The following is a 25,408-nucleotide window of genomic DNA, read 5'->3' on the forward strand; positions in this document are numbered from 1 at the left end:
GAGTATAGGTATATTTCCTGCTTGCCAAGGTCCAGCCTCCCTCCTCTCTAATCATCTCTTTGGTTTGGTCTGTCACTTTCCTAGCTAGAGACAGGTTGATGCTATAGTGGACACAGGGTAAGACCTGGAGAGATGCAGACTTGAGTTCATATCTGGCCTCGGGTACTTAGAGCAGTGTGATCCAAGATAAGTCACCTAACCTCTGTTTTATAGTTTCTTCACCTGCAAAATGGGCTAATATTATATAATAGTAGCACTTAATTCACTGGATTATTGTGAGGATCAAATGAGATAATATTCTCTTTCTCTCTATATATACATACATGCATAATCATATAATATGTATGAAGAATAGCACATATACATGTGAGCATATAATTTTATGTATGACATATTATATAAATGTGTGATATTTATATAAAATTTAATAAAAATTTGTGAGGTACTTTACAGTTTGCAAAGTAGTAGTATAATACATAAATATAGATATATATGCAAAATATCTTCATAGTACACATATATGGTATAAATACAGATAAATACTACATTCATTCACCTATACAGCTTGTTGTCCTTCATTTTCAAAGATGACTAAAATGACATCATTATGTTAGAATCAAGTTGCAGTGTTTGATTGGGGCTGATCAGACCAATATGAGCTTAGAATGCTCTACCACAGGTCGGACACAAATAGTCCATATGAACATTTGGGGTAGATTCTCCAATTTTGTGTATGTCATGTTTCCTTTGGGCTAATCCAATTCTGCTTTGCTCATAGTGCACAGCACTTTCTCTGCTGAGGGCACACCATGCTGGGCAGTTCTGTCCCAGTGTCTTCCATGCCCCTTATATAGTAGGATAATAGTGTGTGTGTATACAAAACAAAAACATTTAGACAACACTTTAAGATTCACATATAGAGATGCATATGATAACAATAATGATAATTGCTAATATTTATATAACACTTTATGTGCCAGGCACATTGTTATGTACTTTTTACAATTATTATCTCATTTGATTTTTATGACAACCCTGGACAGTAGGTGCTGCTATTATCCCCAGTTTAGGTGAGGAAACTGAGGTAAACAGATGTTAAGTGACTTTTTCAGGGTCACAGAGTTAGTGTCCGAGGTCAAATTTGAACTCAGATGTTCCTGACTGCAGGAGTAATGCTCTATCCATTGTACTACATAATTATCCTTATACATGATATATATGCATATATAATAAATATATTATTTACCATATACATATATGCATGTACTTTATGATTTGCAAAACTTAAAATGCGATATAAGTATTTCTCGTTATAATAATTATTATTCAAGTGCTAGTTACAATCCCTGTTCCAGACAGTGTGGGAGATAAAACATGAATAAGAGGCAGTCTCTGTCCTCATTGAACTTCGAGAAAAAGAACACAGCTTTGTTGGAGGCCTCAGAGATAATTCAGTTTGACACTGTCGTTTTATAGATGAAGGCACTGAGTCTCAGAGATAAAATGTGATTTGTTTAGGGTTGAAATCATGGGGCAAAAATGTCATCAACAGGCAGGAGAGAAAAGAGAACCATTAATGAGGGTAATTCTTCCAAATGCAGTCTGTCCCCATAGCAAACAAACAAACAGATGCCCAGATCCCGATCTGCCCTGTACCCCTATATATTTTATAGTGCAGAACAAAAGCCTTTCCTCCATCCCAAGTTCATTTGCTTTCAGCTATTAGAACCACTGAGCTTTAAAAACACCATGCCCAACTAACCAATTCCAGACAGCTCATTTGACTTAAGTTAAAACATGACTTATAAATCAATTGCATCGTCCCTTGTAAAAGCTCTTTATGAGAACATCGTGTTCTTTGCAGTCGAAGCTTCAGGGTCAGAATAACCTGCTCTTTCCTAGCTTGTTCTGTCCAGAGGTTTTGTTTTCTCCTATTAGCCTCTTCCTCAATGGCTCTGAAGGATACAGCTCCTTGAAGCTGAAGAAGGATTTTGAAGCAAGCCAGAGCCTTGGAACACATAATCCTCCAATCTGGCATCCCTGCGTTGGTGCTCCAAATCTCAAGCTTGAGTCATTGAAAATATGTCACCTACAATACAGTGCTGCCTTCTCCAGGGAATACTCATATAGACGTAAACAGGCAAAAAGGAGAAAGAATGCTGGATCTTGGAGTCTGAACATCTGGATTCGAATCCTAATTCTCATTCCATGTTTAATCTTGGATGAGTCATTCAGCATCTCTAAGGCAGAGTTTCCCTCTCTGAATCTAGATGAAAGGATTTCAAAAGACTATTAAATCTGTGATTCTTCTGTGGATTGAGAGACAGAGTTGCAAGGAGGAAGGGTGATGGCTCAAAGGATGAATGAAGGAATGGAAAAAATATTTAGTAAGGCTTATTCTGTACATACGCAAAATAAATAAATATACAAATAGAAAGTCAAAATAGTCTTTGATGTCAAGAAGATCAGTAGCAAATAGAAATAATATCCTTTGGCTCCATGATGTAAGAGGTGGAGGCAATGTAGGCAGGACAGAGAGCACTTGATGTGAGTGGGAAGTTCTGGGTTCAAATTAAGTCTAAGCAACTTATTAGCTGAATGGTATTGGGCAGCTACCTGGGGATATTTTTCAACCTCTTTAGCCTTAAATGTCCTCATCTAAACAATGAGGGGTTGAACTGCTTGATTTCAAAGGTGTATTCTAACACTAAACCAATGACACTATTAACCTGTGACATGGAAAGTCTTCTGTAAATGGAGCCTGGCTCTGCCTCCATAGGCAATTAAGTTCTGAAATTGGATTTTCACTGCTAGACATTGCCATGAATATTTCCCTAATTTTACTGAGATCCATGAGTTCAAGTGGAGGGGAAATCATCTGATCTTAAAACAGGCTGCAGTCACCAGTACTAATCTGTAGTATCACTTCATGGGCTCTTCAGCTGGGTCTGGTTTTAGGTTTCAGAAGGTTGTGCTTTCTCAATTAAGTAAGGGGAAGTAGGCAAAATTGGAGGAAAATGAAAAAATGCCCCCAAAGGAATTCTTCTGGAGACCAGGGATTCATATCCTGCCTTTGACACTATTTGACACTGAACTGTCATATTATCTCCCTGAATCTCAGTTTCCTCATTTGTAAAATGATGGGGTTTGATCTGGATGATTTCCAAGATCACTTTCAGGTCTTGTTCTAAGGCCCTATGATTCAATGACCAAGTAGAATGGAAGTTTCTTGAAGTCAGGGCTGTTTCCTTTTTATCCCCAGCTCATAACACATCAAAGGAATTTAGCAAATGTTTCTTGACTTCTTTGCATCCTCAGTGACTTTGCACATAGTGGACACATGATATGGGCTGTATTGAATTCAAAAAATGAAACCAAACAATCAGGTTAATCAACTTAAAATCTCCTGCAAAGGAAAAATAAACCCACAAGATTACTCACTGAGCTCTTTGGTAAAACTTATGCATCAGCTAGTTTTGGGATTGGTGGGTCCATTCCAGTTGATTTTAAATGAAGAAGATTTATGCTGGACTGATGTCAGATATTCAGTCAAAGATTAGCAATATTCAGCTTTTTAGGTCTATCTCATACCCCATGTTCTTGTGAAAATAGTTTCAAAGTGCCTCTTCAACATCCTTTATAACTAAGACATCTAATTGGGCCCTGAATGGTGTGTATTTCCCATTATCATTCTTATCACCATCATTTTTTTTAGCAGCTTTGACATTTGTAGTGTTCCCAACACTTCAACTGTTAACAACCCAGTTAGCAATGGAGCAGAAAAGTATGTTTGTATAATTTAGTCTTTTGGCAAAGTGCATCACTGTGGGTAAGCCATGTGGCTCCTTCAAAGATAAACAAGTATATATGTATACAAAATGGAAGATCTTGGGCCAACTTTTGGGGGAAAAAAACCCAACACTGAAATCATCCTGTCTGAGATCACAATTAGCTTTCAGGTTAGAAACAATTCTTAAATAAGAACACTGGTTCTTTCCTACACCAATTCCATTAGGTTAGAATGTATACTCCTTATGCAGAGAGAGTGTTAAATATGTTGAATTTGTATCTCTCCTGAAATGCTTGGCATAGAGTAGGCACTCAATAAATGTTTGTTGATATGAGTGATAAAAGCAATGTTTTGCAGTCCTAATCCCCTGCCTCTGCAAAAAAGAGAGGAAAATACATTTTCTCATTTCAATATTTTACCATCATAATTGCATGGGATTCTTTAAAAAAATTTTGGTTATATTTCTAACATGTTTAAAATATATTAGACTACTTGTCATCTAGGGGGAGGGGTTGGGGGAAAGGGGGAAATTGGAACACAAGGTTCTGCAAGGGTTAATGTTAAAGAATTATCCATGCATATGGTTTGAAAGGAAAAAGCATTAATAATTTTTATGTTAATTATTTGCTAGTTGCTTCAGTTGTGGATTTATTCAGTTATTCCTCCATCTATTTATTCATTAATCTATCTATATATCTATCCATTTATTATCTACCTACCTACGTATCCATCAGTCCATCTATCTTCCTACCTATACATCTATTTATCCATCCATTATTTCTCTCTCTCTCTCTCTCTTTCTCTCTCCCTCTCTCCCCACCCCTCTTCTCTCTTTCTCTCAGTCTTGCTGTTGGTCCATACAAGTTTTCCAGTGCTTCTCTTAATTCTTCATCTCCATAATTTTTGATAGCTTGTAAAATTTCATTATATCCACATCCCACTATGTCCTTAGCTCTTCTGTAATTGTCACCAGCCTCTCTCCATTTTTCAGTAAAGAAACAGATTTGGAGGCACAATTATTTGATCAAGGTCACTCACTTACAAGGTCATTAGTGAAACCAAGATGCAAATCCTTGCACCCCAAACAAGTTCTCTTTGACAGCTCCTGCTTTTTAGCACAATGCAAATTTCTCTAGTTTACTTCAGAAGGTGAAGACCACTGTGCAAAGGTCTGAAGCTCTCAAGGTCTTTTATTGCTCATAAAATCAATAGTAAATTTGGTAGCAAAGAGGAGGCAATGCTGACAGGAGCTTAGGGAAAAAATCAGGCTGTCGAACAAGCCCAGATACTCTGCATGTGCTGAACTAACTGGAGGCACCTTTTGTCACTAGGGGAAAAGCGAGGCACACATATACCTTATTTTTAGCTCTGCACTGGGACCCATTAGCTGGAATCACATCCCAGAAGCCTTGCGTGCTGCACCATAAATTCAATAAATGAACTTTTTCTAATGAGGGTTTAAACCACAGAACACAAGACTCCCTACAGAAAGGTGTTCTGCAAGCACAGCAACTGGTGATCTCCTTGCAGTACAGTGAATAATGACTACAGGAACAGTCTCTGAATACACAATCATCTCTTTCTCCTAGGGCTGGAGTGGGTCTTTTTTTGGGAGGGGAGGGAGGAGGATTTTTTAGGATTCTCTAAGTGTGTGCACTTATTTCAAAACTCACTCCTTTAAGGACCTCTGGATAACTATTGTATCCTTAGGACTGCTGATCTTTCCATCTGACCTTTCTTAAAAACTTTTAGATGTAATCTCCATTCTAATTATAGAATGTAAGCTTCTTGAGAGCAGAAACTAGTCCACTTTTTCCCTATTTGTAAATACAGGGTTTGCCACCTAGTAAATACCAAATAAATACCATTTTATTGATTGATTGATGCTACTATATAGGTGATCCCAAAAGTCTTGCTCCAGTTTTAAGTTATTAGAGATACTCTACTACTTCTATTAAAGGTGTTCTACTACTACACATTAGATGTCTATATTACAAATACATTATATATCAACACACAAACACACACACATATACACATATATCTATACTGAGCTCAGTTGAATATTTTAGCTTAAAAAGGCCAAGGTTTCCCATTGTACCCTGGGCCATCTCCAGTCGTCCTGATTTATATCTGGTCATTGGACTCAGATGGCTCTAGAGGGGAAAGTGAAGCAGGTGACCCTGCACAGATCTCCCTCATTCAAATCCAATTCGCATGTATGTCATGGCATCCCCTTCCCTAATGTCATATTCCTCTTTGAGAACGAAGGGCAAATAACAGCATACTACATATTAGACACATGTTTATTTTATATACATGTATATATATAACATATATATACACATACTACACACACACACATATAAATACAAAATAGAATCCAATTCAAGGCACTATCTCAGCCTCTTGGGTTACAAAAATGAAAGTCTCTGCCTTCAGAGAGCTTATATTTCATCTGGGTTATATGATACCTAGTATGGTATTGGAAAGTTGGTTTCCCATCCTGCCTTAGACTCTCATTATCTGTGTGACCTTGCATAATTCACATAATTTATCTGTTCCTGCATCTCCATTTATAAATTGTGGATAGTAGGGGTCTCAAAAGGCCTTTGTAGTATTAAATCTATGCCTTTATATGTAAAAATACAAGACAAATCGAGAGGGAGAGAGTATCATAAATAGGAGAGATAAGGAAGAGGAAGCATCTGAGCTGAGATTTGAAGGAAGTCAAGGGTATAGAAAGGTAGAATAAAGAGTTCAAGACTATGTAGAGGCATGGAGTTGACCTTTGGAATGGCAAATTTGGAGAGACCTCTGCCAAAAGCTTTCTGAGCTAAGGGGCTGCTTTTGTATTGACCTGCACAATGTCTAACAGTGATTCGTGCAAGGTGGCTACTTAATAAATGTTTGTTAGACTTATCATAAAAATAACATCTACATAGAGTTTTAAGACTTGCAAAGTCTTGGATATATATTTGAACCTCATGACAACTTCAGGAGTTTTTATAGATAAGGAAACCAAGGCTGAGATAAGCTAAATAGCTACATAGGTTAAATGGTCATATGCCCAATACAAATTTGTCTAGCCCACCTTCTTTTATACCAAGTTGCCTCCCTAAGTATCCTTCATCCTTTAAGGCTCAACTCAGAAATGTTAAATTCAGTTCTTTCAGCAACTCCATCATCTTTCTCTCCTATGATACCTGATGCCTCAGAGAATTATTAAAGCAGAAAGAATCAATAAGTCAATCTTTATTGAGCATCTAGCCATGTTTCTAGTACTGTGATAAGCACTGGGGATACAAATGCAATTTTTTTTTGGCAAAAAGATCATCTTTACCCTCAAAGAGATAGAAACCTAATTGGGAAAACACTACAAGGAAGGAAGTTGAAAAGGGGGAACAGAGTCACTAGGTGGAGGGCATACTGAAGAGTTCTAAAGAAGTCTCAAAGTAGCAGCTAGTGGAAGATGGAGAGCAAAGCTCTACCCCTTTTTAAATAGAGAACTTTAAGTCCATGACCCACCCTCCAGTCAAAGGAGCCAATTAGAGGGGCAGAAAGGACTGATGGGAAATATCCATTTTTGCTACATGATGAGATTTTCCAATCACAAGTTTCCTAGGGAAGAAAGGCATGCTGGAGAGTTCTAGTGATATTCCCAAAACAATATAGAGGAAATAAATGGTGGCCTAAGAGAAATGTACCACAATTGCTCTACTTTAGAGAGTAGGAAAATGAGGTACAGTGTAGGTATACAGTGAGGAAATATTAACTCATTGACTTTTACAAAAAGCATATGCTATCTGTCTTAGGAAACTTTCCCTGATTATCCCACTGATAATGAATGATCAGACCTTACATAGAAACTTGTTTCTTAAGTCTTTAAGGAACTTATCATGTAATATTTTAATTATACTTTTATTGTTGTTGTCTCAGGTACTTATTAATGTGCAAACTCATAAATAAGGACATGTCTTCTCAAAGCTTTGCATTTCCCTTGGCACTGAGAATAATGCTCTACATACAGGAAGCACTAAACTTTTTTAAATTAAGAAACTATATTTTAAAAAGTTGCACCAAAATTGTATCCATGCAGTTAAAAATGATCAACCACATTGGAGCCAATTGTTTTACTCATCTTTGTGTATCTCCAACTGTTTCAGAAACACAGATGTTTCAATTCGTCAAGCCCCTGCTAAATACAAGGCAATGTGTTTGCTTCTGGGGATAGAAAGACAAGACAAGACAAAACAAAACAAAACAAAAAGTCTCTGCCCTCAAAGATTTCGTATTTTATCAGGGGAAGGGGAAGATACAATACATAAACAAAAAAGCACATACATAAAAAATGTATATTACCCATACATGTACTTATTTGAGGAGGGAAAGAGAAATCAGGGGAACAAACTATCTAAATAAGGAGTCATATATATGCAAAACTTTGAAGGGAGCCAGGATTTCTAAATAGTGTAAGTAGGAAGGGAGTGTATTCTATTCAGGCAATCATCTTGAGCAAAACTTGGAGAAATGAATTCAAGGGAAAACAAGGTTAATTGGTCACTTAGTCTAAAATGTAAAATCTGTGAAGAGAATTAAATGGAAGACTTGGAAATGAAAGCTGAGGTAGTTATTTTTTTAAGCTTTTTGTTTTGTTTTCCAAATTTCCTTTTTAGTTTTGAATTCTCTCCTTCCCTCCATCCCTCCCCCATTCATTGAGAAGGCAAGAGATACAATAATGATTATATATATGAAGTCATGAACAGATTTTTTTGGGATGGGGGTAAATGTCAAGTTGAGGAATTTATATTTTAATCTAGTGACCACAGGGTACTACCAAAGGTTCGTGAGCCAAGAGAAGACACAATCTGATGTTGGTTTTAGGAAAATTAGCTTGGAAGCTATGTGGAGAGAGAAGAGAATGGAATCCAGAAGTCCAATAATGAGACAGTTATTAAACATTTAAAACACTCTCTCTCCTCTTACTTCCCAGGTCTTTAACTTCCTTAACTTCCATGAGGGTTACTTTCATTCTGCCTCATTTCCAAACAAGTGTTATTCTCCATGATGTGGAATTTTGAAATTCATTTCTTTGGCTTTAACTTTCTATTGTCGAAGAATGATAAGACCCCAAATTAGGTAATGGTCAAGAAGTCCATTGAGGGGATAGATAGACTAAAAAAACAAAAACAACAAGAACAATGACATTTATAAGTGCTTTAACATTTTCAAAGTGCTTTACAAATACCATCTTAATGATACTGTGAAGTAGGTGCTACTATTATCCCCACTAACAGTTAAGGAAATTTAGGCAGAGGTGAAGTGATTGATTCAGGACCACACAGCTAACAAGATTTGAATTCAGACAAAGGATTTGTTTCCTTCTCCAGCCTATATTACAGATGAGGAAACTGAGGCAAACAGAGTTAACTGACTTGCCCAGGGTCACACAACTAGTACGTATCTGAGGCTAGATTTGAACACAGGAAGAAGAATCTTCCTGCCTCCAGGTCTGTGTTCTATTCATTGCACCACTATCATTTTGCAGACAAAAAAAAATAAAGGGAATTGAGAATGGCAGAGTGATTTGTTCAGTTTCACTCAGTGAGACCTCTGAAAACCAAAGTTTTCTTCAGCTCAACTTCAGTATGTTTTATCCTCTATTACCATACTAGCTCTTTGATGTTGCTGAGGTGAGACGGATGGGGGACTGGAAGGATAGTGGTTGCCTCCATGGAAACAGAGAAGCCTAGAAGAGAGGTGAATCTATTATCTTCTATATGATTTTGATTTTAGACATGCTGAGTTTTAAATATCTATGCAATTTGGTGGAAGACATAGACGCAGCAGGCAGGTAGTGATATGGGCATTGGGCCCAAAAAAGAATAAGGATGATATGATAAATCTGGAAATCATCCAGAGATAATAACTGAATTAAAGGTAACCTGTGAGATCATTAAGAAATAGAGTTTTGGGAGATGAAAGGATCCAGGACAAAGTCATGGGGGAACACTTAAATTAGGGGTAGAACATGTATAATGATCCAACAACAACCAAAAAAAAAAAAAAAACCCGAAAAGGCATAAGTTGACAAGCAGAACCAAACGTGATATAGAACCAAGAGTATTATGGAAATCTGAAGAATGAGGTGTATATCTAGTAGAGGTGGTAGTCAACAGCATCAAATATGGCAGAGTGGTCAAAAAAGTATGAACAATGGAAAATGATTTAGGAATTAGGGGATTCTTGGTACCTACGGAGGGATATTAGAAAATTGAGTCTTGAGGTCAGAAGACAGAATGTAAGAAGTAGAAATAGAGACAATGAATAATTTTTTCTAGGCGTCCAAATGTAGAAGAATGGAGAAATATAGATTAATTGATTAAGTGATGCTAGAGTCAAATGAAAGTTTTTGGAGCATAGAGGAGAACTGAGTATGATTATAGGCAGTAAGAAAGGAGCCAATATATCGAAAGACATTGAATCATATGGAGGGTAGGTGGGAATTAAAGGGGCAAGCTTCTTGAAGAGATGAAATCAAGAGTCTGGTTTCAGCAAGGATATAAACTACATTTTTATCAGAGACTGGAGCAATGAAAGAGAATAATGCCAAGGGTTTTCAAGGTATTAAATATGGAAGATAGATGCCTTCTTCTTTCTTATAAGGTATGAAGCAAGATACTTTGTTGAGTGGAAACCGAGGCTAGTGTAGGAAACTGGAGGAGAAATGGGAAGGTCTGGAAAAACTTGTGAGGAGAATGGATGACAGCCAATTAAGTATAAGTAAAAAGTGGTCCAAATAGAGAGAGGATAACAAATTTTTCCTTATCTAGTTGGCCTAGTTTGCACGATTTCCTCAAGTAGCATCCAACAGCCTGGATATTGAAGCAGAGAAAGTAATGATGGCTGATGGAAGGTGGTATGGCCAGTCACAAGTGTCAATAAGACAAGGAAACTGAGGATATACAATATTGTATAGTTAGTTATGAAGTCAAGACTGAGAATGGAGAAGAAAGTGTGTCTAGAACAGAAGGGAGGACTGGGTGGGAAGAGAGAAATGGGAGAGATAAGAATTTCAGGTGAACATAAAGAATAGGTTTGGGGAGAATGAATGCAAAGACATAGAAAAAACTGGGAGGTTGTGGTTCAATAGAGAAATCTCCAAGTTCTGGATCATGGAAATTGAACATTTGTGAAAGGTGGAGGTCATGGCAGCTAAGGAGGTTAATGATAATGAATTGGGAAATCAAAGTCTACAAACTTCTTTAGCCCAGAGGGCATTCCTGTGCTTTAAGACATGACTCAGGGCATAGCTATGGAGAAGAGGGCATAGGTATAGAAATAAGAAGGAGAAAGGGAAAGGGATAAAAGAAAGGAAGAACAGAATAGAACAAGGGGGAGGGAAAGAAAGAAAACAAAGGAAGCCTGTATTAGGGAGTGATGGCATGCTATCATCAACAGATTCTCAACCAGTAACATTTCCTGGTAACTAGGCTGGTAGCAATATGGTTTACTGCTTCAGTGACTCCTTATAAGCTGGGCATATTTATGTACTAATCATGGTACACAGTAATCATGTGGCTAAATTCCATTTGAAGTGCACTTTGCACTTTCTTGTTAACATTTAGGGGCACTCTGGGTTATTTTAGCAGGTAATTTTCTGTTCTAATCTACTTATTTCCCTAGAGGCAAAAACTGAATATTTTTCTGAAAATAACAGTAATAACTTCTTTGTCTAAATCTTCCTGGAACAACATGCGTTATAAGCAAAGGAAAGAGGCCTGAAAAATCCGCTCAATTAAAACCCAGTGAAAATTTGCTTATATTTGTTTATTATTTGTTATATTATATTTGTTTCTATCCTATCTTAGAGATGTTTGACAGATGGATTCCAACAGCCTTCCCAAAAAATTCAGCCAAGGCTGTCTGTCTCTTACAAAAGCTTAAACCACAATACACTGAGAGCTTCTGCCTTCAGAGAACACCAGGAGTCAATGATAAAAACCAAATAACCCTGTGGGTCTTATGAGCCACATGGGAGCTGTGAGTGTGCTGAGGGTTGGGGGTACATCAGCCAGGGTGGAAAGCAGCAGAATGGAAGTTGGAGCCAAGTGTCTCTTTCATTCACATCAAATGCTTCCACAAAGGCAGCAGAAGGGCATTGCTGACATGCATGCCCATTTAGCTATTATTCTTAAAACAAAACAATGGTTCCTCTGTAGAATGAACTTTCTCCACACTTATCTAACAAGGCGGAGTTGCTCTCTCTTGAGGTCAAATCAAATCAAACCAACTAAATCAGAAACTAAGTTTTGAGTGCCCTCTTTGTACCAGGCTAATGTGCACTGTAGCTTTCTGCTGAGGATTCCCATATGCATTTCTTCTCAAGTTTCCATTTACCTTAATACACAGTTACTTGCACGCCAATTAAAGGATGAACACTGTTGATATTTTCATAGAATCATTGGTTTTGATGGTTGTTGGGAGCTATCCCAAAGCTGATTCATGCAAGAAATGCAGAAATAGAACAACTGAAGCATAAAGAAGAGAAATGAGGAATTATAGAAGAGAAAGAATGAAGGAAAAAAATAACATTTTCTTGTTCCAATATTAATTTATATTTAATGATCTCTCACTGAAGAGCAAATGTGGCATAGGACCATTGCTTGGTTGTAGATAGAAAATGATAATTGATGATAGAGAAGGCTGAGCTGTTCAAAACTGTTTTTGCAAAACAAAACTGCTCAAAACAGTTTCTGTGCTAAATAGAATGACCTCCATACTAGACATCACACAAATAACTAAGGAAAGCTGATATTTGAGTTGACTAAGAAAGAAAAAATAGTATCACATATCTGTTCTTGATAGATTAAAGTCACCTACCCCAGAGGAGCTATATATCAGGGTATAGAAAGGACCAGTTGATGTAATTACTAAGACACTGTCAGTATTATTTGAGAATACATGAATGAGTGAGTGTCACAAGGAAGTGCTATCAAAAGATTTGAGAAAGACAAATATTATTCTAATTTTCAAAAAAAAAAGGTTAAGAGAACAGTCTATTAACTATAGGCTATTGCATTCAATTTCAATTCTAAGAAAAAATTTTGAAGGGGTTGTTAAAGAAATGGTTGGTGGCCATTTGGAAAAGGAATGGATGATTGCAAAAGACTAGTCCAACTTGGGTAAGGACATGTCATGACAGAGTAATTTCATTTCCATTTTTTGACAGTCACTAAGCTAGAAGATCAAAGGAATTACTTCTGGATTTTGGCAAAGTATTTGCTAAAATATTTCATGCTATTCTAATACTATTTTTGTAGAAGTTACAATTCTTAGACTCATAGGATGGGAAAGATTTCCCTTCTGGGAACACTGAGATCACTGTGAGCTCTATGAGGGTAAGAACTGTGGGGTTTCCTTCCTTTCCTTGTTCTTAGTACAGTGCCTTTACCTAATAGGTGCTTACTAGAAGTTTGTGGAGTTGAACTGACCTAAAGTCAATCCTTAATTCAACAGAAAAGGGAGTGGGGAAAATAAAAAGATGTCAATTAGAGATAATACAATTAAATGGATTTGGAACTGATTGAATGACTTATCTCAAAGATTAGTCATTAGTCGTTCAATGTCAGTGGGGATGAAGATATCCAAGGAAGATCTGAAGGATCTCTGCTTGATCCCACTCCTTTTTTGTTAGTGTTTATGTTTATGGAATTTTTATTGATGATTCACATAAGGGCATCAAATTTGCAGATGATACCAAGTAGGAGATACAGTTAACAAAGAGAAAGACAGAGTCAAGATTCAAAAGAAGATCTCGATAGGCTAGAGTTTGAAGCTGACGTTAGTAGGATAAAATTCAATAGGGACAAATGTAAAGTTTACTCTTGGGTTTAAAAATTTAATTCCATAAGTACAGGATGGAGAAGGCAAGGGAGAAAGCAGTTTGTTTGAAGAAGATTTAGGATTTTCATGAGCTTCATTCTCAGTGAATTAGGAGAAGGATGTGGCAGCTAAAAAGTTCTGCATTTAGAGAGATGTAAATTCCAGGAAAAGGAAGGCAACAGTTGGTTTGAAGACTGCCCTTGCTGGATCAAATCTGGAGAGTCATACTTGAGGAAATACTTTATAAACAAGATGGCATCTAGAAGAGGATAATCAGGAGAGTTTAAGGGCCTTTATTTCACAATATTTTATGATGGGTTGAAGGAATTGGGCATGCTTGAGTTGTGGAAGAGAAGATCCAGGAATGTGGGGTGGAAGAGGAGGAGTGCTCAAATACATGGATAGTTGTCTTTAGGAGGCAAAATATGACTTCTGTTTGACCTATCAGAGTAGATCTAGGTATTATAGGTGGGAGCTGTGAAGAGGCAAAATCAAACTTAATGGCAAGAAAATCCTCTGATCTATTTGTTGTTGTCGTTTAGTCATTTTCAATCATTTCTGACTCTGTGTGACCCCATTCAGAGTTTTCTTGGCAAAGATAATGAAGCGGTTTGCCATTTCCTTCTCTAGCTCATTTTATAGAAGAAGAAACTGAGGCAAATAGGGTTAGGTGCTTGTCCAGGGTCACAGAGTTAGCAAGTATTTGAACAGATTAGAACCCAGAAAGAATAGATCTGATTGGCACTCTATCCACTGCACCATATAGGTGCCCCAATTAGAACTGCCTCAAAGTAGAACGATCTTCTTGGAGATTTGGTGGCTTCTACTACACTATCATCCTTCTGGGGTATGTTATTACAGGAATTCTTTTTGAGTATGGCTTAAACTTCATAGATCTCACATGCTAAAAAGCTAAGGTTCTATGTGATTTTCTGGTTTCCAATGTCCACATCACTGTATTGGGCTGCAATTTGGAAGAATTGGAAATTCCAAAGAAAAATAAAAATGAAGTATATGACCAAGAAAATGTGTAATTGGAAAAAAAAACATAGACTGATCACATTATGAGGATAAGAGATGACCCATGGGTATCCAGAGTGTTACAATGGTGTTCTCCCGAAGTTGGGAGAAATCAAAGATGTCCAGGATAATGGGATGAATTTAAGGAAGGACATGGAGAAAAGTTCCATAGCATGGACAGTGAACACTTTAGGATTAGGCATTATTAGAAGCAAAGAAAGGCATCTGGGTGGTACAAAGTTCCAAATTTGAAAATTTTTTTCAACAACTGGTTTCTTCTAAATCATGGATAAAATCTCAACTTCTGCAAGAAGCCTTTCCCCATGCCCCTCAATACAATGCCTTCACTCTGTGGATAGTTTGCAATTCATGCCATATAAAGGTTTTTTGAATATAGTTGTTTCCATGTTGTCTTCCTTTTCTCCCCTTAGACTTGCATTTCTTGAGAGCAAGGACTATGGTTTTCCCTTGTTTTTATATCCTCAGTGCTTAGCACCATGCCAGTCACATAGGGAATATTTGTGACTTGACTAATGAGTTCTATACAAAACAATCAATTTTACAAAAAAATTTATAGGGGAAGCACGGGAGCAATTTTTTTTAATTCACTGAACCAAATGATGGCTTTTGGAATTGTGTGAAAGGTTCACAGTAAAAAGGGCACTCAAGCAAAGTATACTCTAGCTCCTTCTCCTAGTAAGTCTAGCTTGCAAATGAAGGGCACTTACTTTGATGACATCTTCATCAGAGGACTTACACTCCACTGATTCTGAGATATCCGTTACGGCGCTGTTCTCTTCTATGGAGACCACCCGGATGGGCACTGCTACTGTTTTCCCAGTGAGAATGGCGGTATTCAAAATTTCTGTATCCTGCCAACAGAAGCAAATACAAATGGGTGAAGCTCCATCTCGAAGGATGTCTAAGGGAATTAGGATTCCAGAGGATAGGTTCAAACTAAATTCATTCAAGTTGGGAGTGACGTTTCATGGACAGCTAGCTGGTTCTCAGCGATTTCTTGTTCCCTCGTTCAGATGGTGTTCTGTACAAAAAGACATCTCCGTAATGTACCTTCCTTAGAATGTAGCTTCCTGAGAAGTTTAATAAGAATTCTACTTTAGGTTTCTAACTGGTTTTGTTTTCTGTTCATTTCACAGATAACAGGCAGAGTACAATAAGCTAAATGATTTGACCTTAGAGGCCACAAATGGAGATTAGAACTACCAATCACACTATATTACTACTTAGAAGATTCATAGACTCAGACCTAAAGCTAAAAAAAGGACTCCAACAGGAGAAACTGAGGCTTAGAGAAATGATTTGTTCAAAAGGTTTCCTAGCTTTCATAGCTGGAGGTTTGGTATGGAAGTAACACTGAACTCCTCTGTCTTCTCCAGAAATAGGTTTCATACAAACACCTTCTTTAAGATTTTTTTTTGTTAAAAAACAGAAGAAAACCAATTTTTCATACACTAATCCATTTTCATAAATAGATGCATAGGGAGTTTGGACTTAACCCATGTTCATTTCAATTTTTTTTAAAGCTTTAAAATTTAATAATATTTTTGGGTATCTTAACATTGGAGTAACTAGGCAGCATTGTGGTTAGAGTAATGAGCTTGGAGCTGGGAAAAGATGAATTGAAATTCATTGTCTAGTTGGGTGACCTAAGTCACTTCACTTCAATCTCCTTATCTATAAAATGGGGAATAAAAATAGTACCTACCTCTCAGATTTGTTATGAGGATTAAATGAGATAATAATTATAAAATGCTTAGCATAATGCCTGACATTTGTTAAGTACTGTATAATTAAGATCCAGTGGTCTCTATTACTTTTAAGATTAAATATAAAATCCTATATATCTTAATGCTTTTTATATCCTTAATTCCTTTCTATTTTTTGGTTAAATATACATTTATTAAGTATCTTTATTAAACAGGGACTGTTACATATATTATCTTATTTTATCTTCACAATAATCCTATGAGATGAGGGCTATTATTACCTCTATTTTATAAAGAAATATAAAAACTCTGAGTCCAGATTTGAACTCAGGGTTTCATGATTCCAAGTCTAGGATCTAGCCATTATACCACTTAGCTACGTCTCTACAATTGTTTTTGAAAGAAGACCTTTCTAGTCTTCTCTCTGACTTGACTTCCTTCCACATCTTCTGCAAGTCAGTGACACTAGCTTTCTTGCTATTCCTTTCACACCTTTTCACTGACTATATTTTATTCCTGGAATATCATCCCTCCTCCACAAAGGAGGGATACCTTTATAACTCAGTTCAAATCCCTCATGCAGAAGGCTTCCCCCCACCATAACCCCTCTGAGATTATCATTCTATCTTTTGTTTGATATAGTGGTTTGCGTATTGTGTCTTTTATTCAACTGAAAGCTCTCTGAGGATTAAAACTTAGCACAATACTTGGCATAGAGCAAAATGCTTAATAAAATGCTTATTGATTGACTGGGATGACTAAGTGTGTGCTGGAGCCATGTCAAATCCACCCTCATGTGATTGTTAAATTTCCAGGGTGAGCTTTTGTACTTTGGAAATAAATAAACTTTACAAATAGTGGATTGAGTTATTGTTCTGTTGATAGTCTAGATTTAAGAAAGTGATGGAGAAAATGTTGATAATTCAAACTGAACTTAAAAGTGTTTCGTGTATATGCCCCACTCACCCCTTCATTTGTATATCACAGGATAAGACCCCCTCCTTCCTCTCATACAGATTAAAGACCAGTAGAAGAATAGAATAAATGTACATGGAGAAAAGGAAGGGAATAAGAATTTATATAGCATTTACTTTGTGCCAGGTATTATGGTAAGGACTTTATAAATATTATCTCATTTGGTCCTCACAAAAGTATCGGGAGATAGGTGCTAATGTGCCCATTTTATAAATGAAGAAACTGAGGCAGGGTCACAGAGCTAATATCTGAATCTGGATTTGAACTGCACTATGTATCTGTTTTAGCACAAAAACAATATATATGAGGTAATCTATCCATATTTCATTAAAAATGTATTTTGTAGTGTCTCAAATAATGAAGAGAGCATGTGATGTGGAGGTTTTAAGTTTTTGTTTGGAAAATGCCACCTATCTGAATATTTTTCTGTGGTAGAAAGCAAGCACTTACATAAGAGACTCAGAAATCCCAATCCTAGCTCAGGTTTCTCTACATCTATTCAAGAGTATATTCTGTTTGTATATTCTGCATATTCTGGTCAATTTCTGTTTGGGGCTTCAAGGAAATAATGTTCTAACTGAAGGAAAGATAAACTCTCCAGCTCATTCAAGGATAACATTGAAATAAAAACCATCTTTTCCTTTGCAAGGACAGCACACAGGAAAAGGATACAGGAGAGAGAGGACTCCAAACTTTTTCCTTTCTTTGTTACAGAACACTACTCACTAGGCTTTGGTTAAATAACAATGCTTTTTCCTTCTCTAATGCTTTCCATTTTGCTGAAACTAGCCCTAAAATCACAGTCACTGTGACTGACTATTATAGATGCTAAGAGTGTTCTCAGAATTTCCCAGGACCATTCTGAGATAAGGTATTAGAAAAAGAACCCCAAGTATATTTATTGTTAATGTAGGCACCTGTATCCTCCAGAAACCACTAGTGGTCTCATTAAAACAACCAATTCCCTTAACATGACAAAGAAAAAGAAAGTGATAAATGCTGGAAAGGATGTGGGAAAATGGGGACACTGATGCATTGTTGGTGGAGGTGTGAACTGATCCAATGAGAGGGGGGAGGGGAAGGAAGAGAAGGAGAGGGAGAGGAAGAGGGAGAGGGAGAGGGAGAGGAAGAGGGAGAGAGAGAGAGAGAGGGAGAGGAAGAGGGAGAGAGAGAGAGAGAGGGAGAGGAAGAGGAGAGAGAGAGAGGAGAGGAAGAGGGAGAGAGAGAGAGGAGAGAGAGAGAGAGAGAGAGAGAGAGAGAGAGAGGAGAGAGAGAGAGAGAGAGAGAGAGAGATCTTCTAAATTGAAAAAGAAATAGAAGGCAAGGGGATAGGGTGGGGAGGAGAAGATACGAGAGGGACTTTTAGAAGGAAGGATAGGACTAGGAAGGCAAGGTAGTGGGTAGAAGTTAAGTGGAGAAGTCAGGAAAGATAGAGTGAGAAGGATAACAAGGAAAAATAGGAAGGAGGAAAATATACAACTAATCATTGCTTAGAATGTGAATGAGATGAATTTACCCATAAAACAGAAATGGACACATCAGATTAAAAATTTGAATTCAACAATATATTGCTTTTAGAAAACATTACAAAAATGAGATACACATAAAGAAAAAATAAAGGACAGGAGTAGAATTTAGTATGCAAAAAAAAGCAGGTATAGTAATTATGCTCTCAGACAAAGTTAAAATAGATTTAATCAAGTGAAAAATAGAGAAATTACAACATCAGCAATATTATTTAACATTGTTGTAGACCATTTAAAAATAGCTGGATCACATAAAATACCTGAGTATACTTGCTACAATAGACACAGGAAGTATATAAACATAAACATAAAACACATTTTTATATAAACTCAGATCTAAATAATTGAAGTACATTCATGGGTAAGTAAAGCCAATACAATTTTTAAATGACAATTTTACCTAATTTATTTATTCAATGTCATCCCAATTAAATTATTAAAAATTATTTTACTGAGTCAGAAAAAAATAACCACAAAGTTTGTTTGGAAGAACAAAAGGTCAAGAATTTCAAAAAACCCAGAAAAAAACATAAAGGAAATAGATTAGTAGTATGAGACCTTAAACTATATTATAAGGAAGAGGATTGTTATATATATTGTTTATAAAAAGGATAATTTTCACTATTTTAAATTAATTTTTTTTGTCTAAATAAAAAGCCATGTAGCCAAGAATAGAAGGAATGCAGAAAGTTGGGAGAAAGAACTTTCACAGACAATCTCTCAGATAGGATGTGATTGTGTTGAAATACTACCATGGTTTAGGAAATGATGAGCTAGTTGAATTAGAAAAATTTGGAAAGAATTGGACCTATGAAGGAAGATACTATCTACGTTCAGAAAAACAGATACAGGTGGAAATAAGCATAGTATGATGTTATTTATACATATACATGTATACATGAATATATAACTGCATGTTTATAGATATCAACGTCTATGTATATCTATCTATATATACATGTATGTATATATATCCATACTTAATTGTAGGCTTCTTTAGGATGGAGGAGGATGGATAGGGAAAAAAATAAGGTAAAAATTCATAGCAGTAACAAAAGAAAACCTACAAGGAAGTCAAGAAAAACTGGGCAGCTTTGAAAACAGTGTGTAGTATTTATTATATAGTTTTTCATGAAATGGAAATGTTTTAGAGTGAATCCTCTCTTATAGTCTGCTTTGTACATAGTAATTTTTTTCTCATTTTGTATTTAAAATTAAAATAAAATAAATTATAAAAAATGAATATTGAAAATGATCTTTATATGTAATTGGAAAATTGGAAAAACAAAATACTATTTACCAAAAGATAATAGCCAAATTCCAAATAGATTAATTTTGATTTGTCCGTTTTAAGACTTTATCAGTTAAAAAAACAAATTGCAATAAATCATCATTGATTTCTGCATCTTTTTTTCCCCCCACTAGCAGGTTTCAGTCTTACAAAAAGACAATTCAGAAACAGATAGGGATCTAGTAGGTGACTGTTTGGCCCCAGGCAAGCTTCACTTCAAATCTATGGTCAATAGTAATAGATTAGAATTCTAGACATATAGAAAACATCCTCAACCAATATAAATTAGCAGATTCTCTGCAATTTGATACTTGAAGACAGTTATCTTCAATCAATTCTCATATACCATTGCCTCAAGGCCCTTCAATATCCTCATTGCTCTCCACTGGACACTGTAGCTTGTCAGTATCCTTCTTAAATAGCAGTACAGCATACTTCGATTGAGGTCCTATGAGAGCAGAGAACAGTGGGGCTGTCACTATTCTTAGAGCAGAGGAGTCTACCCAAAGTTCACTGGCCATGAAGGGTTATGTGGATATATTTCAGGGAATCCATTAATCTCTCTCATGACTTTTAAAATTGACAATTGCAGTTTAACACAATTGTTTTTCTTTGCAATTCTATATATATAATTTTATGTATTTAAAAACATTATTTTGAGAACCAGTCAGTCACCAAACATTTAAGCACCCACTATATGTCAGGTACTATATTAAACTCTGGGAATACTAAAGTTTTGGTAGATTTCACCAGACTATCCAAGAGGTCCAGGAAAAGATAAGAAAATTTTGTCTTGTCAAAGACTTGTCAAAGAAAAGTACTCTTGTCTTGGAGAGTTCCTCAGAATGCTAAGAGGTTAAATTCAGAGTTAGATGGCCAGTAAATTTCTGAGGTATGCTTAATTAAAGGATACCAGATCTTTCTGTGTTTAAGATAGCCTGTCTACCTACTATGCCTTGCTGCTTCTCTGAATTTTAATGTTATATTTAAAAATATACATTTGGAAGATAATAGTTTTTATTTCCCACCATGAATGGCAATACCAGAATCTAAGTTGGAATAAAGGAGTATTGGAACAGTAATCACCTCTATAGCATATGTGAGAAGTGACCAATTATTATTCACTAGAAGACCTTTAGGAAGAGAAGACCCATTACTTTCCATGGTAGCACTCAGTCTCTTTAAACCTCAGTTTACTCATTTGTTTAGGGAGGAAACAGTTTTCAACAAATGATCTCAAAGTAAAGATCAAAATCAAAGAATTTGAGAATTGAAAAGGATCTCAGTGGCCATCCAACCCAACCCATAACACCAAAGGAATTCCCATTATAAAACAAATGAGAAGTCATTATCTAGTCTCTGCTTGAAAATCTCCCCAAAAGGGTAAGACAAGGAAGGGAGGAAGGAAAGAAGGGAGGGAGAGAGGGAGGAAAGGGAGGGAGAGGGAGAGGGAAAGGGAGAAAGAGGAAGGGAGGAAAAGAGGGAAGGAGGGAGGGAGATGGGGAGGAAAAGGGAGGGAGAGGGAGAGGGAAAGGGAGAAAGAGGAAGGGAGGAAGGAAAGAAGGGAGGGAGAGAGGGAGGAAAAGGGAGGGAGAGAGGTTTTTTGTCTAAATAAATCTAGTCAAGAATAGAAGGAATGCAGAAAGTTTTTTTTTTTTGGGGGGGGCGGGAAACTCACAATCTCTTAAATAGGATGTGATTGCAGAGAGAGAGAGAGAGAGAGAGAGAGAGAGAGAGAGAGAGAGAGAGAGAGAGAGAGAGAGAGAGAGAGAGAGAGAATATCTTTTAAATTCAGAAAGACATGAAAGGGGAGCTATCTTGTCCTCTCTGAGTCTTTTCTTCCCCATGCTAAAACTATCCCATCCCTTCGACCAATTAACATATGTCATGGCTTCAAGGCCCTTCAACATCTTCATTGCTCTCCATTGGTCACTGTGGTTTGTGTCCTTAAACTGTGATATCCTGAACTCTAGATGAATGCAGTCTAATGAGAGAAGAGAATGATGAGAGAAAAGGGGGTCAGTTGACTTGGATTAATTTTCTTGTATCTATTGTAGTCCTACACACATGACCCCCTAGTTCTTAAACCAGAAGGCCTGTGTACAGAGAGAACATGAAGCACAGTTCACAATCCTTGCCCAAAATACTGTATTAAAATATAAGTAGATTCTGCAGATGCAACAGTGGAAAGTAACTATAATATTTGAAGAGCAATAGGGAAAAAGAAGTATGGCTGAAATGAGACAGTCTGCAGAGAGAGATTACAATATGTCTTATAATGATTTTGTTTCCGCAAAAGCTTTGGCAGACTGCTAAGAGACTGATGGAAAGGCAAAGGAGTAATTGACAGATTCTCTCCATTCTTGATTGTTTAAAGTTTGTAGACAAGCAAACTTTAAAGGTGGTTTACCATTAGCTGGCAAAGACATTATACAAATACCTGCATTATTACTAACAACTATAATTAATGATGACATAATGGCTTCAGGTTTGCAGAGCATTTTACAACTGTTTCAGAGACATAATGCAGATATTAAGATATTATCTTCTTCTCATTAGGATAAAATTGAGCTTTAGAACTTTTAGCTTGAATTGATCAATCAATCATTCGATCCACAAATACTTAAGTGCTTAGCACTTACAAGGCAGTATGCTAAATATGAGACATAACAAAGAAAGGCAAAAACAATCCCTGACTTCTCTTCTATATCCTTAGATATATTATATGTATTTATATCTATCTTATTATCTAATATTATATATGTATGCACATGTACATACATGCATATATACATACATATACACACATGCATATATACACACATATATGTATATATATGTATGTGTGTGTGTGTGTGTATATATATAGCTTCTATTCTAATGGGAGAGCACAAACACGCTGCTGTTGAAGTTGTGCCCCTTCCTTTTCAAAGAGCACTTGGTGATATCATGGGGTGCATCTTGACTTCCATGTGGATTTAAGTGAGCTAAAGTTGAACAATGTTGTCAGGCTCACTTTCTTTTCCATAATCATTAAAGTCCAGTGGCAGAATAAAAGTCAAGATACCTGGTGATGGCCCAGGATCTAGTGGATGACCTTGGTATTTCCAATATCTAACCAAGCTCTAAATGCTCCACAGCACCTGTTTCAGTCCCTTTCATAATCCTTAAAACAAATTGTCTCCATTCACCTTTTCTGCTGGGAGAGTTTTCACATGCTTGGAGATGTCCTGTTGACTAACCTGCAGGTTACCTCTGGTTTAGCAGTATGCTGAGATGGTTTACAGTTTATCTGGATGTGGTCACAAAGCATGCTATAGCTTCTTGAGGCCGTAAGTGAATCAGGTGGACACCAAAGGTGAATGAGCCTTGAAAAGGCTGAGGAACTCCCCATACCAGGTGCTAGTCCACTTGAGCATATACTTGGCCCGTGGGCCAGATGCAGCAGCTGAGGACGATTATCCTCCTCACCCAGAGCTATGAAGTTTCTTTATTTAAAGGTTTACAAAACAAAGTTTTTGTTTTTACTATAGTCCGGCTCTCCAACAGTCTGAGGGACAGTGAACTGGCCCCCTATTTAAAAAGTTTGAGGACCCCTGCTCTAGACAAATATGCAAATGACTAGGTACATATACGATATATCTAAGGTCACATTGAATCTATGATAACCCTAGAGAAAAGATGGCATTAATTGCTCAAATCCTTTGTGGCTGAAGAAAGAATGGTGGTACCCAATCTTGTTACTCAAATTTGAAACCAGGCTGACTGGCAATGTCCCACAACTTCTGAAAGATTGTATAGCATGGTGGAATATGTATTTGTCATCTCGGCTACTTACTCTGTGTGTGTGTGTCTGTGTGTGTGTGTCTGTGTGTGTGTGTGTGTGTGTGTGTGTGTGTGTGACCCTGAGTATTAATTTCTCTGTAAAATGAGAGGGGTTAGATAGATTAGATGATTCATGAGGGCCTTTCCAGTTCTAAATCTGTCATTTCATATTTTGAATTATTGAAATAGCCTCTTCACAATTTGCCCTGCTTTTCATCTCTCACCTTTCTCCAATTTATTCTTTTGTTTTCCCCCCTGTATTTTGTTTTTCCAATAAGAACATTTTATAAAACAAAAACACAAAAACAATTTTTAGCATTCAGTTTAAAAAAATGACTTCCAAATTGTCTCCCTCTCTTCCCTGAGAAGGCAAGCAGTTTGACATGGGCTACCCATTTGAAGTCATGTAAAATATATTTCCATATTGGCTATGTTTTTTTAAATTTTTATTTAATAATTACTTTATATTGACAGAATCCATGCCAGGGTAATTTTTTTACATTATCCCTTGCACTCGTTTCTGTTCCGATTTTTCCCCTCCCTCCCCTAGATGGCAAGCAGTCCTATATATGTTGGATATGTTGCAGTATATCCTAGATACAATATATGTTTGCAGAACCGAACAGTTCTCTTGTTGCACAGGGAGAATTGGATTCAGAAGGTATAAATAACCCGGGAAGAAAAACAAAAATGCAGATAGTTCACATTCGTTTCCCAGTGTTCTTTCTTTGGATGTAGCTGCTTCTGTCCGTCATTTATCAATTGAAACTCAGTTAGGTCTCTTTGTCAAAGAAATCCACTTCCATCAAAATATGTCCTCATACAATATCGTTGTCGAAGTGTATAATCATCTCCTGGTTCTGCTCATTTCACTCAGCATCAGTCCATGTAAGTCTCGCCAGTCCTCTCTGTATTCATCCTGCTGGTCATTTCTTACAGAACAATAATATTCCATAACATTCATATACCACAATTTACCCAACCATTCTCCAATTGATGGGCATCCATTCATTCATATTGGCTATGTTGTAAAAGAAAATACAGCCTCTCTCCCCCTACAAAAACAGCCCTTAAGAAAAATAAAGCCTCTGTTTTTTTTTTTTTTTTCTTCAAGCAGCTCCTTGGTCTGAACAATTACAACTCTGCTCAAACATCTTCAATGGTCTTTTACTTTCTACTGTGTTATGTAGCTTCATGTAAGTATTGTGTGTTTTTTTTTAACTTGCTATCTGTTTTATCCTCTGTCCTTAGGGACAGGTTTAGGTGGCTGGAGAAAAGGTTGCTTTCACATGGGTTCTAAAGGCTCTGTGAGAGGGCCTGATTTGAAGCACCTGTTTAACAATAAAGCTTTGGGAAATAGAATAGAAAA

General features: G+C 36.7%; 1 protein-coding gene across 1 annotated transcript in view; it reads right to left on the bottom strand.

Moving 5' to 3' along the window:
- TMEM132C (transmembrane protein 132C) overlaps positions 1-25,408 on the bottom strand; it is a 518,834-nt gene that overhangs the window by 48,028 nt on the left and 445,398 nt on the right. Inside the window, exon 5 of the mRNA XM_051972616.1 lies at positions 15,424-15,567. Coding sequence (XP_051828576.1) covers positions 15,424-15,567 — 144 coding nt within the window. The remainder of the gene's footprint in view (positions 1-15,423; positions 15,568-25,408) is intronic.

Source organism: Antechinus flavipes, chromosome 1, assembly GCF_016432865.1.
Source record: "Antechinus flavipes isolate AdamAnt ecotype Samford, QLD, Australia chromosome 1, AdamAnt_v2, whole genome shotgun sequence".
NCBI classification, from domain to species: Eukaryota; Metazoa; Chordata; class Mammalia; order Dasyuromorphia; family Dasyuridae; genus Antechinus; species Antechinus flavipes.